The following is a 13,592-nucleotide window of genomic DNA, read 5'->3' as shown; positions in this document are numbered from 1 at the left end:
TCGGCTACCATTTGCAGCAAGCCCTCCCAGACGCCTCTGATCGAGTGGCAGCCATAAGCAGGGAGCCAGGCATCCCCACATCCATGCCACATACACATTCGCCGGCCAACTCCTCGAAGTCGTCGATAAGGATTAATTTTCAGCTGCTCTACGTTTTAATATTGTCTTGGCTCGGCACACGCTGTCATGATTTGGGGCGGGCCTACGAAATCCGAAGAAGGTGCTTCACCGGGAAATGGGGAATCTCAAGTCGCTCCGGTGGGTTCCTCACTCACAGCAACTTCGGCAGTCGGTCTCCGTTCCGCTCCACCTTGTTGTAAGTTAGCTCTGGTACTGGTCGTACTGCACTCTTGATGACTCATAATTCGTTTTGGATAAAATCCCTTTGTATGTATAGCTTTTCGTGTTCTTTGGGTGGCTTCGAGTGCCTTGACTTTTGCTTGTCAATGCACGTCGCCTTTGATAACTAATTGCCACGGCGCCAAATGTTTCTCATCGTCTTCTTCTTTGGGGCCTCTTCTGTGGGTTCCTCGACGCTCTGGAGAAGTATAATAAAAGTCACATCGTTACCGTTTTGTCGGCGCTTGTGAGGAGGCGGCTCTGAAGCTCTTCACCTCTGATGATTTATATTCAAATTTGAAGCACTCTCCCGTAAAAAAGCACAATAGCAGGAATCTTGGCGTGCATCAAAAAAAAAAAAAAAAAAAGCTTAGAAGGAAGCGTTCGGAATACGATTAATGCTATAACTGCGGTGTAAATATGTATCCGTTGTAAAATTAGGTGTATTAGATTTTATCATCTGATATATTTGCTGCTTATCTCATCGCTGATCCCACTACATCTTCCCAAAATAATATGCATGCGTAACTGGATTTCTGTTTTCATTCACATGCGAACAGTTTTATGTAGCTGTCTTTGCATCTTTCCTTCTGCCCTCAGTTCCATCAGAAAGTTCGTTGCCTAAGTCTTTTGTTTGTCTGAATGAATTCATTATATTGTATTGTCATAATACAGACAAATAGTAGGCTGGGATTTTATGGCCAATTTCACGACTATTTTGAAATATGTTTATAAATATTTCAGGGACAAACAAAACATACATTTCTGGGAATTTTCATTAGCAGTAAACCGTTTCTGTGGTTACTATACGTGAAAAATTGAAAACATTTTCGTTTTTCTTTTACAATTCAATTTTTGTGCTGCTAAGTTTAATCAAAGTGGCGCTAATTAGTTTGAGTCGTTTGGATAATTGCAAATTAAACGCAAACTTAATTGCGCCAACACACGAAACACACATACACACACAAGAGCCCCACGGCAATTACATATACAGCAGATACAACATAAAAGTAAAAATAAACTAAAGCTGCATTTTTTCTCGCAAGGCAACAAAATAATGTATAGAGAAAGGAGAAAAATAAGCAGGAAAGAACTGGTTGTCTTGTGTTGGTTTTGCCGATTACTCGCGGCATGTGGAATTAACAATTAAGTTAGTGTTGCTGCAAAATTAAATTAAAACAAGACAAAAAAGCACTTAAATCAAATGTTTCTGTGTAAATTTGTTAACAAATTAAATGCAGTTACTAAAATAACATAAAGATATTGCACAAATAGCTGCCGTGCATAGTCACATTAATAAGTACTTACTGTAATTGGCGTACAAAAATTTTAAAGTGTAAGTTTAAGTAATTATTTAAAAACATGGCGACAACAAATTTCCCACTGCAATCGTTAAATAAATGCTGGCACCAAAAAAAGTAAGCTAATAGCATATCCAACCGGGTAGTAATTAAAATGCAGTCTCTTAATGTCAGCGTTAATTAGTCGCCTTAATTAATGATTATTAATATGGTTGTTGAACTTGCCACTTCCCCTTTTTCCTCCTCTCGGCTTGATTATTATGCAAATTAATTGTTTCGATCTGGCTCTTGGGTTCTCGTTCACATTCTGCATTTGACGACTCATTGAAATGCATGAAATGTTACCAGCCTCTCCAGGAAGGTAACAAATATTATGCAGGCCCGTCGGCTAAACATGATTATCACAGTTCCACCTCATCGCAATTACCAGGCTGTTCGAGGAGGTGTCCATGACCATGGCTGGCCCTTCGGTTTCTTAGATTTCCGCTTCGCATTTGAGCACAGTAACAAATGAGCGGCTGACCAAAAATCTGGTAATCGAATTAGGCAACTTCGTGTTTTATAAATGTTATCATAAATATTCCATTTTATTAATTACCGCGCATAATTCACCAACAAGAAGCGTAGAGAGATGGAGACTTTGTTAGTGGCCGCCTCTCTCTTCGAGTCTCGACTTGGAATTCTTTTCCGAACGGGGCGACTCATTAGCATACTTAATTTGTTTCTAATTTATTCATAATTGTATATTTGTGGCATCCTCTCTCTGAAGATGACTGCCTTGTTTTTGATCATGCCAAACTCCCTTATTCCTCCATTCCGCTGTCCCTTCACTTGCTGATTTATGGGAAGACCACTGATTAATGGCAGCTTCGATTCCGGATCTGAGCCGGAATCATTCCGTACTCCCAAGATCGGCCGGACTGGCTGTGATTCAGTTTCGGCGTTGGCTTCCCCTCTCTTCTCCTCAGTAGGTGTTGTTACGAACATTATAAAGGGGCTTTTGTCCATTAGGTATCGGCTTATGGATCATTTGTGGGAATTATCAAGCAGACATAATGAGATGATGAAGAGTTGGTGTGTTTGGTCTTCTCAAAGTGGGGTAAACGTAGTTTTATTTTGAATAGGTTCCAAATTAGGTATTGCATGTACTTTATTCAGTTAATTTATACATAGTTTACAAATAAGCTATATTTCTCCTATTTGTGGCTAATATCAGTATTTGCACAAAACAATATGTTGTAATTTTACTTATTGAATTTATTTATAATTGGAGCTTAGGTAAATACAATTGAATAACTTATTAGTTTAGGACTACAGTGAATTGGAAATTTTTTTGCACTAGGGCTTGGGTAATCCTCGCTGACCTTCGTATCGTCAATTTCATCCCTGATCCTTAATTGCTCCACCAGCTAGCTGACCACATCGTTTCCATGTCCATTCTGACGCAACAGTTCCAGTTTCAGTTCGTGCTCCCTGGCCTTCAGACGCAGTGCGGCAATGGAGGAGGTGCGCCTGTCCTCGGGTGGCGTTGCAGCTCTGGGAGGTGGCGGCGGAGCCTGATGCGATGGTGGTGGTGGAGGCAGTTGTCGTTGGGGAGAGTGCGACAGAGTCAGGGCCACCGGGGAAGTCTGGGTGGGCGATAGACTCGAGGCCTGTTGGGTCAATGCGATCCCAACCAGCTGTTGGGGAGAAAGCTGAGCAGGCTGGACTCCAACTGGCATTTGAGGAGGCGCCTGAGGTGGCGGTGGGTGAGCGGTTGGGTGTTGTTGATGCTGGGAGGCGTGCCCGGAGGCAGGCGATGTGGGTGGTGAGGCGAGCATGTGGTTGGGCGAATGCAGATCGGGAGATCCCACCAGTAGTGCGGGAGGCTTTCCAAGTGGAGGCCCGCGCGGAACGGCCGTCATATTGGCCAGCAAGGATTGAAATGAGCTCGAGGGGGAGTACATACCCGCCATTCCATGTGGTAACATATGGGGAGGAGCCCTGCAAGAAATTGCAGATAAATTTAAGAATGGAACTTTTACAAATAACATATAATTAGATCAGGCTATTATTTCAATACAAATTTTACCTACTTTCCTTTCCTCGCCCTTAACAAAGTAGTATGGACTGATTACTCACCTCTGGAATTGGTTAAAGTAGCCCGACGGAATCATGGGAGCCGCAGAGAGGTGCGGGTAGCGGAAGGCGGCAAGGTTCGCGGCATGTTGGGCGTCGAAGGGCTTGCGCAGCTGGAAGCCCAGGTGGGTGAAGGGATTGGGCGGTAGGGCGGCACCAACTACCGTCTGCATGGTGGCGGCGCCGCTGGGCAGGTAGGGATTATACGGATGCGACTGGGGGCCAACCTTCTCCTGCTTGCGCCACTTGGCGCGCCGATTTTGAAACCAAACCTGGAATGTAAGGGAGGAATGGGCTTTATGAGTTATGTGCTGCAAGCAGGCTACTGTATCTGCATCCAGTTCGGACCATCCTTTCATATGTGCTCTGATCGCGGAGCATCCAATTAATGGGCGTTGTTATTGAAAACGCCCCTTTAATTAGTTTTTAACATAACAATCTGAATATGGAGTCCTTCCCAAGAAGCCGACTCCTGATTGCACTCGGATTAGGAGCTGTAAGGGGAGTCCCGAGCAGTTGCAGTCCGCTCACAAGTGGATGTAGGCAAATAATGTTGTTTAGCATGAGCAGTAATTAAAAAGAAGCCGCGACTTTCCGACCATAAAATGACCGACCGGGCATGTAATCACTGGCACTAAAACGGAATTAAATGAATTTCTCCAGCCACTGATCTCCGCTGGCTGTCCGTCTAGTCCCGTCTCGATTTCATTAGTAGCGACATGCTCCATTATTTTTCAATTTTCAACATTGTTGGGTGCACGTGGGCCACGCGAATTAACCGCAAATCTGCGCAGCTTCGAGCCCTGAATTTTCCTCTTTGCGAAATGCTTACCTGGATGCGCGCCTCGGTTAATCCAATTTTCATCGCCAGCTCCTCTCTGCAAGAAAATGAAAGAGAAACCTTGGTTAGCTGCGAAAAACTGCAGGGACATGGCGCAGGCATTTAACTAACCGGCCTGCGAAGAGCTTTTTTTTTCTATTCTCAAAAGGTTTAGCTAACCAATTTTATTGCCAAAATGCTAAGTCATACGTGTTTAAATCGCTGACCTTAGCTCACCTCCTTTGCTTCTCGTTCCAAAGCAATTGAAGCTTATTCAGAGATCATTGTCGAATTGATTTATTTGCTTAATTAATTGCTGCATTTAAATGAACCCGCAGCCTAATGAATTGAAAACTGCCAGCGACACGGCAAAAAGTTGATCTAATTGTGGCTGCGATTGACATTGTAAGCTCACTTTTTTATTTCGATTTTTGTTTAAGTCCCAGCATTCATGCGGTCTCAATTAGCGCTCACTTCGGCTTCTCGACTGCCAAAGTGCCTGACTTTAAATTTATGGCAATTACTGTGGCTGTCTTTCAACCACATTGCTGCATGCTAATTGCGATCGTTAGAGTCTCTTAGGGCGAGCAATCCGAGATGCTGCTTTTCGGCTAGCTCAGGAGGAGTCCCAGCCAGACCCATATGTATAAACGGCTGCTCCAAATAAGATCGATCGATCCACTCAGGGGGTCGCGTCGTTATGAGCATTATTATTATCACCCGATCGTTCCCATATTCGTCTTGCTATCGTAAAACCGAGAATCAACTTTCCATCCTTTGTCGCGCCTCGATGAGCGATTTATGCAAATTTCTTTTCTTCTGGGGCACTCATTTCGTCCGGCTTCGCTCTTATCGCATTTCGTCATATGTTACTCACCTCGTAAACACGTCGGGATAATGGGTCCGCGAGAATGCCTTCTCCAGTTCCTCGAGCTGAAAGCTGGTGAAGGTTGTGCGATAGCGCCGCTGCTTCCGCTTCGGGGCGTACTCGTCCGCCTCGCAGTCGCTGTTTCCATCCGAAACGGGGCTGTTGGTGCCGCCACTGGCCCCACTTGCCCCACTGGGCGCTCCGCCCGAGACCGACATCGAAACCGTCAGCGCTGCGCCGGCGGAGGCGGCCGACGATCCTGGGGCACGGTCCACCAGCACTACGGCATCCGGGTGCGCTAGCTTGGCTTCTTGCGGTAGTTCCTCCAGCTTGATTTCCTCCGATATGCCCATAATCCAGGAGGGCGATCTAGTCCGAGCTCGAAGACAGCGGCTACACAGAGATAAATATAGGCTAGCCGATTAGTTAAAAATTATCAATTCAAAAAAATAGTAATGTGTTTTTGTTTTTAAAGCACCAAAAAACTATTTATAGTTCTTAATATAGTTTCATCAATTATATAGCTAATTAAGAGCTATCTAATTTTATCATAAATTTTCAAGTCGAAATGACTACATTATTAAGCTTGCTGCGCTATAATTGCTGAAGATAATAATCAATAAAAGTAAGCAATTGTAATCTCATTTAAAAAAAATTATTCTATATTTATATGTGTTCATTTTGTTTTTTTTACATGTAATAAAAGGGGTAGAAATATCTAGTTAGCCGTGCATTAGAACCTCGTAATTCAATAAACATTAAACGTGCAATTATCGTGCACTTTATTATGCCAATTTCCGTAATTTGCCATCTAGCCATGACCAAGTCATCGCTTGGGTCGGGACTTGCTGGTTGGGGCTAGCCGCGGTTACACTGGACAACAGGGTTTGGCCAAGGGTCTGAGGAGTGCCAGAGGGCACGGGCGAGGGAGCGGCAAGAGAACCCCGACGAAAGTTAAATTCTAATCGGATCAGATCACAACTAAAACCGATTATGAATAATACATTCCATTTTGGTTGACTGCAGATAACATAAGTCAATAAAGAAATATTTGTAGCTTGAAAAAACTGGTGAGATATATCTAAGGACCATTTTTGTTTCATTACTTTCTAATCCAGAAGCTTCAGGATTATTTTCCAGTTTTAGTGCCAAATTTCTCATAGCTGAGTGCTTATTCTATACGTTAGTCAGTCGACGGGGTCTTCTGCGGTTTGGAAGCGTGCCTTGTGGTCATGGCCTCCACTTCATTTTCAGATTCATCTTCGGGCTGAGGTTTCCGCTGCCCAGTTGCAGCTGCTGACGAACTCGCCTCAATGCAAATCGATGATGACCACCGCATGGCCTGTCCGCCAGCTGATCTCTTCCATCAACACGTCTTTCATCGGGCGCTGAGTTGGGCTTATTTCGCTCCCCGGCAACAGCAGGCTTCATGTGCAGATCGTTTGGAATTTTAATTAAATTGGGCGGCAACTTCATTTTCATCATCATCAACTCAACGGCTGCGCTGTGGTCGCCGTTCGAGACCCGTGTCCATGTGGCTTCTATCAGATCAAATTAATATCAGGTGCTAGCTGGGCCCGAGTTTCTGTCCTTCACGAACAGCTCCCGAAGTTTGAGCTTGGCTTGGTAATTCCATGTTTAGCTAATTAATATACGACGTCTTTAAATGACAACTAAGTGGTTAGGCCCGGCTTGTAACCTTCCCCTTCTGCTTCCATCTCTGAACCTCAAAAATCAGGGCCTTACCTCCAGACCATGTCCCATGCCCAAAACTCCGCTTGATTGATGGCCGCCGCTTCTGTTGACATCTCTACATATATCAAAATTGTCCAAATACCTTGTTAAATGGCAAATTAGTGTGGCGGTGATTGATTTAGTTGCATTCTTGCGCGGAATGAAGTTGCAACTGGCAAACAAGCGAAGCCAGAGAAGGGAAAAATGCACTGCAAAATATAGCTTGACACTTGGTCTTTAAAATCATTAAAGTATACATTTTTTTTTTTATTCGGTTAACTATAGATCACCCAACATATTGTTAGTTGATTTTGATTTATTGATTTCTTTTATATACAAGACTGTTGTTTAAGTGCACTGCAAGTGGTTCAAGACGTTCCCCAAAGACAGCAAGGTTCAGCTTGAGTGGCATCTTTCTTCACCTCGCCCAGGCATTCCGCATGAATCCTCCTTGTCAGTTAACTCCAGTTCATAACTCATTCCGGGACTCGATCATAACTTCGGTTATGAGTTGCCCTGTCAGTTTTCAATGTTGTCAACAAATTCCGCGCATTGACAGCTGACAAACTTAATTTGCGGTCAGCAAATTATTAAATTAGTTGTACGAATTTGCAATTATGCTACTAGTAACTAGCTGCGATTGCCCCCGACTTCATTACAAGACCAGCACTGATTAATTCATTGCATGTGAATGCGAATGCGAATGGGAACCGTTGAGCACTTTGGAGCTATGTGGGGAATGTGTGCCGTTCAGCTTTGTTGTGGAGCCGCCTTATAATTGTATCCGCGTTACGACTTTATTATGGCCCAGGCAATCGGAGCAGCAGGAATAGGAATCCTCCGCTGATTGACGGTTCGCTGGGTAATTAAAAGGCAGAGACTTTGCTGGAAACTGTCAAGTTTTTGACGTCTGCCTACCGATTTGGCTTGGTTGCGTTGGTCGCATGGCTTCATTTAGTTTAAGTCACTGGCTGGTCAGCAACTAATCAAGTTAACGCTGCACTTGCTCTGCCCAAAACCAGATAGCCGGCCACTCCAGGAAGACTGGGATGTGGACGGGATGTGGATAGGATGGGATGGGATGTGATGGTATGGGTGGACGCGAACTTCTAGTGGGGGCGATTTCGTGGCTAACATTTTGACACAACTTCTCGGCGTCTTGGCCCTCTTAGGCCCTGCATGCTAATCAGGCCAAGCGCCAGTCAAACTCGGCAGACCAAGTCCCAGCCCGAGTCCGAGTCAGGCAACTTGTTTGCGGTTGCTTGTTCCGTTTAGAGATAAGCTCCATTAGTGTCTGGGGAAATATTTAAGAGCAACATTGTAGGCTGTGTGGGTTTCCTAGCCCAGCACAGTCATAAAGACACTGGGAAAAAAGTTGAGGCCTATTGGGGCTACTTCACCGTAGCTAAACTTATCCTACATTTAGCGACCTTCTCTCAGTACACGCGTATGGTATGGCAAATGAAGAAATTAATTCGTAATGCGAGACAAGTGTATGAAGCTACATCTATTTGGTTGTGCAACGTCCATCCGATGTATTCCATTGCCCACTGTCCGGTGTCCGGCGTCCGTTGTCGTCACTTCTGTCATCTCGATAAGCATCAATGTTTCTGCCCTGCCTGGCTGCTCTTTCCACAACTCAACGCTGCCCAGCTCCTCTCCGCAGAAGACGCGACTTCGGCTGGGCCTTCAGTTGGCTCCTTCATGTTTGGTGTCGTTTTTATGGTTGCACTTTTGTGTTTTAGCTCCTTCGGCTCCCGATCTTCCCGGTGCAATCCTCGATCCTCGATTCTCGGTGTCTGGGGACTGTTGTGCTGGCATATTTCATTAAAAGCCGGGCCAGAGGGACGGCATCAGGTAGAACAGAAAACAGAAGCTCTTTTCTGGCATTTCGTTAATGCGCCTCCGTCTCGATCCTCCACTCTCCAGACTTTATTGATCAGACTCCAGTTTCCAGCCAGTCCCCAGTCTGGCCGGTATCTGGGCTGCTTATTTATGGGTTTACATTAGGCTAAACCACTTTAGTCACACTTTGATGATCGGCATTGTAATTTCGCCTCCGGTTCTTCGATAATGGCAAGCATTTTGGGTGGCTTAACTTTTGGCCCCGAGCGAAAGCTCACTGATCGCCCCCGATACCAGTGTGTGGTCCCTTTGAGAAGTTGACGGATTGGCCAGGGACGCTCCAAGCTTGGTCTTTTAGTTTTGGTTCGATAAGACCAATTATTATTTTCGACCGGCTCTTGTAAGTAACCCAGAAATGTTTTAAATTAATATCACAAGCAGCTGAGCTGGGCCGAGTCGAGTCGATTCCATGGTGTTTATCCCATTTAAGCTGCACCTGAGCCCTCCATTCACCTTCCAGTTGTTGGGTTGTTTGTTTCTTGGCGCCGTCTTTTGGACCAGGTGCGATAAGGCAGCATTCTTGTTGTTGGCCAGGCGCCGTCATCATCGTCTGTTTCTGTACCTCTTGTTCTGGGGTGTACGTTATGGACCTCTAATGCACACACTCCCAATTATAATTAGTTTATTCATATCCTGTGTCGAAGTTGCTGCCTCATTTGTTGTTCTTTTCCACAATCTTAATTCAATTTACTGCCTATCAGACGGAGTTGCAACGAATCGACAAGTACCCTTTCCCTATGTCAGGTGAAAGAAGTTAGTCAACTAAGTTGTTGCTCTACTTATCCTATATAATCCTTAATATGTCTACAATTTAAGGTATTCTTTAAAGTTTTAGGTCTGCAGACGCAGAACACGTTCCTATTTGAGACAATCTATTAGCTAAATATAATAAAAATTGTAAGTACTGAATTAACATTGCCATAGACTTTGGGGTAAACAATTATTGACACATGGATTTCGAGATCTCCAAGGGCATTCAAGATTCGGTCCCAGGTAGCAAAAATTACCCCGTGCCCACCCTAATGGATCAGAGTGCCGGGACGGTAGTCCAAAGGTAGACGCAAGTTCAAATTGTGACTCAGAGCCAGGATCAGCAACTCAAGACCCACACAGAAGACCCAGAGGTTGTTGATGGTGAATGGCGATGCTGTAGCTACAAGCTTAGCCCGTGTTGGTGATGTTGATGCGGGGCCAATTACTCATAAAATGCATGTTAAGAACAGCAGTCGCAGTGAGGAGCTATGAAGTGGGATCGGAGGGGATCGGGGATCGGGGATCGGTGATCGGGGATCGGGGATCTGGGGATTGGACAACTGTTGCCCGACGCCATCTCCATCTCCGACTGTTCCGCCCTGCCCTTTGTCATTGTCTTGTGTGGTTTGATAAGCGAATCCGAGGCAGACGGTGGGCAATTTGTGGACGACGACGTTAATTTCTCATGTTTGCATGTTCCATTTAGCAAGGGGTCGGGGCCAAGAATTAATGAAGCACATCTCAAAGGGAACTGGCGCCATCTTCCCGCTGGAGGAGATTTCTCTACGGGGGTGTGTTGCCATCAACAATCGACAATCAACCGACATCCCTTCAAAAGACAGCGCCCGAAATTGGGAGCTGTCGAGCAATCGAACAACAGCGAATCAAATCAAATCAGAGTTCGTGTTCAGATAGCTGCCAAAAATTCAGGTGTATATCTACGAGATACCGAGACAGTATCTAAGGTATCTGGCAACACGTTTTAATTGTATGTTGCCGTAATTGAATTGAACTGCATTTTGGTGGAGAACATATTGTATATTTACGGTGTCCCAAGTACGGGACAATCTTATCGAATCTTTTCGGTATTATCTATTGGGAAAGATGCTACCTCAGAGATACAAATACAGTGCGACCAACTTGCGTCAAAAATTCGTTAAAACTTGTGCTGACAAGTCACATGCGTTATAAGTATTAATTAAATCAGTTGGCCAAGTGCCCGATTATCACCAGGAAAGAGGGTCCCGGTTTTCCTTTGCCTTATCAGGACCCAAATATCTGTCTCTATTTGTTTTTTTTTTTTTTTTTCACTATAAGTTCGGGGCCCTCGTCCGCGTCAAGAAGCTAAATGGTCAGTGGCTTTTGACAAGATTATCGGCGGGTGATAGGTGTGCTTGGTTAATTTAATTTATTCTGTAGGTACACACGGGGACAAGCATAAGACTATGCCCCCAACTTTCGACCAAAACCCCCTCGAGAAAGGAAAAACATCAGCTAGACAAAACGTGATTTATTGGCGCTGACTGCACCGCTGACAATTTGTACTCTTTAATGGTGTTTAATTAAAACCAATCAGCGATAAACTTATCGAACTATCAGCTAAGGCAAAGGCGAAATCTTTCGCCCCTCAAAATTGAGTTAATAAATTTCCATTCTACAGCGATGATACGATTTGGCTTGATATTTGTCTGATTTGATATGTCCAGGTGGGAAATTAATAAAATTTAATGATATTTACGTTTCGTCATACGTTTTGTTTTCCCTCTTCACGTTGATTGGGATGATTAGACAGGAGAATTATGAAATTCATTTATTTGTCTATCATGCTGAGAAGTAGGTTATTCGCAAGGTGTGATAATAAGTGTGTGTGATCTGAGGATTCGGAAGTCACGGAAAAGGGTCAAGAAATGATAAACATCTGTTTAGAAAATAAGTTACTTTAGGGGCTAAAACAAGTTTTATACAAAATACTTGATTAGAAAAATCCCTTGATAAGATATAAGGCAATGATAACGGTTGTGATAAAAAATAATGAGTTAGAGTAACTAGGATAGCCTGTTTAATGCACGCTTTCGATATAACAAATCCTATTCTGTCCCAAAGAATGTTTCATATATTTTCGATTAAATGTTTCAGACTAACCTTCCTTCTCCTCCTTAATCGCCAGATATTGTACGGATGGCCTTGAGAATGTTTGGCCTTCTGAATCACCTTCAGATTTAACCGGGCTAATCAGCCTTGTAACGTTCACACCAACAGTAACTTTTGCCGACGGTCTTTTGTCCACTTCGTCCAACAACCAGATACCGAGTACCAAGCGTCCACTTTGATCGCAATACACCTTTGATGGGTATAACTCTGTACTCCGCGCAGGATACCGACACTTCCGGAATCGTACGCACTTTTACCCGGAAACAACGATGTATTCCCAGCTCGACTATTCGAATCGAAATCGGAACCGAACGCGACGAGATGACCGGGCTGTTCCAGAGCCGGCAGCAAACTACACGGTGAGCAGTTGGCGCGCAGGTGAAAACTCTGGTGGGTCTGAAACAACAACCGGTTGGAGTTGTTGTTTTCCGATGGTGCGAGAGTGGTTTTCTGGCCTCCCAGTGTTTTTAGTCTTTCGTAGTGCCGCAGAGCGAGAGGGAGCGATGCGATCAGAGCGTGTCGATCGATCGTCGCAGGTGTCGCAGGTGAGGCGGCAGGTGGCCGGGAGGCGGACTCCGCCTCTTTCTGGCGGTTCGGCCTATGGGAAGGCAGCATTCGACGGAGCGAAATAATGGCGGAGCTGCTCTCTACCGCTCTCTGTCGCTCCGCATCGCCCTCTCTCTCGCGCCTCTTCGATTGGGCGTAATTGAATAAGCCCCGCACAAAGTGCAATAAATTTGATTAGCAAAATGGAAATTTATTTGCCCCCCAGCTCAACGCGTTTTCCTCTGGTTGCCATAGATGCATTTGCCAGTTGTTGCGGCTCATAAATTAAATAATTTAGCCAAGACACATGGGGAAAAGAGTTGCGTGCATTGGGGTGGGGACTTAGACCCGGCCATATAGACCGTTTTGGTAGTGTTAAGGGCCTCGTTAATGACTTTGTTGGCTTTATTGGATGATTGTCGGACTGTAGACTGTTTTGCTTACCCTTCGGAGTGAGGGTGTCAAGCGGGGAAGGGCAATAACTTGTGAAAAGGGTTAATGAGCCAGCTATGCAGATGACTCAAGTTTAATTTGAATGAAGGATGTTTGGAAAAGCCGTTGATTGTGTTTAAATAAGTATATATTGATTTAGATTGATACAACGTAAAATACAAGCAATGGGCTTGCATTCACATAGTGTCTGTTTAATGTGATTCTTCGTAATTTAATGTAATCCAATGAAAACTGTTTTCCGTCCATGAAGAAAAACTGACCTCGGCCCAGCTCGTTCCATTTCCGAGCAGACCTAACAGATTCCATTCCTTGATAACCACTTCATTAGGCTTGATATAAGCGGGCCTTATACATCGAGAGTTCCATTCCAGCGGCATTTTGCACTGGAACCTGCCCCCCTTCGACCATCATTCGCTGCCCAATTTGCTTGTATCGCAAGGCAATAAATAAAGTGTTAATGGCAATTGCATACAAATAGTTTGGTGTTGCCATTATATGGCCATATTATCCCATTGTCGGGCCTTAACAAGAAGTAAACAATGCGACGCTCTCCGAGTTCCATTGCAGATCGGAATAGGGCTTGGAGTCGGAGTTGGATCGAGTC

The 13,592-nt window shown here is 44.6% G+C and overlaps 1 protein-coding gene across 1 annotated transcript; it reads right to left on the bottom strand.

Annotated features, from left to right (window-relative positions):
• Positions 1 to 2,772: 2,772 nt before the first annotated feature.
• Positions 2,773 to 12,351, bottom strand: LOC6617244 (homeobox protein aristaless). Its single transcript, XM_002041535.2, has 5 exons — positions 11,981 to 12,351; positions 5,456 to 5,839; positions 4,591 to 4,636; positions 3,762 to 4,030; positions 2,773 to 3,623 (listed from the first exon to the last, which is right to left on the bottom strand). The coding sequence occupies exons 2-5, from the start codon at positions 5,797 to 5,799 to the stop codon at positions 3,050 to 3,052; spliced, it is 1,233 nt and encodes a 410-aa protein (XP_002041571.1). The 5' UTR covers positions 5,800 to 5,839; positions 11,981 to 12,351; the 3' UTR covers positions 2,773 to 3,049.
• Positions 12,352 to 13,592: the final 1,241 nt, after the last annotated feature.

Source organism: Drosophila sechellia, chromosome 2L, assembly GCF_004382195.2.
Source record: "Drosophila sechellia strain sech25 chromosome 2L, ASM438219v1, whole genome shotgun sequence".
Classification (NCBI taxonomy): Eukaryota; Metazoa; Arthropoda; class Insecta; order Diptera; family Drosophilidae; genus Drosophila; species Drosophila sechellia.
The sequence above is the reverse complement of the archived record's forward strand: the minus strand, read 5'-3'. Positions and strand labels throughout refer to the sequence as shown.

Excerpts from the sequence above, each read along its gene's own strand:
- LOC6617244 (XM_002041535.2), bottom strand. The coding sequence starts at position 5,799 with ATGGGCATATCGGAGGAAATCAAGCTGGAGGAACTACCGCAAGAAGCC. Across the intron at positions 4,637-5,455 it reads TATCCCGACGTGTTTACGAG|AGAGGAGCTGGCGATGAAAA; the intron begins GTGAGTAACATA and ends ATTTTCTTGCAG. Across the intron at positions 3,624-3,761 it reads TACTTTAACCAATTCCAGAG|GGCTCCTCCCCATATGTTAC; the intron begins GTGAGTAATCAG and ends AATTTCTTGCAG.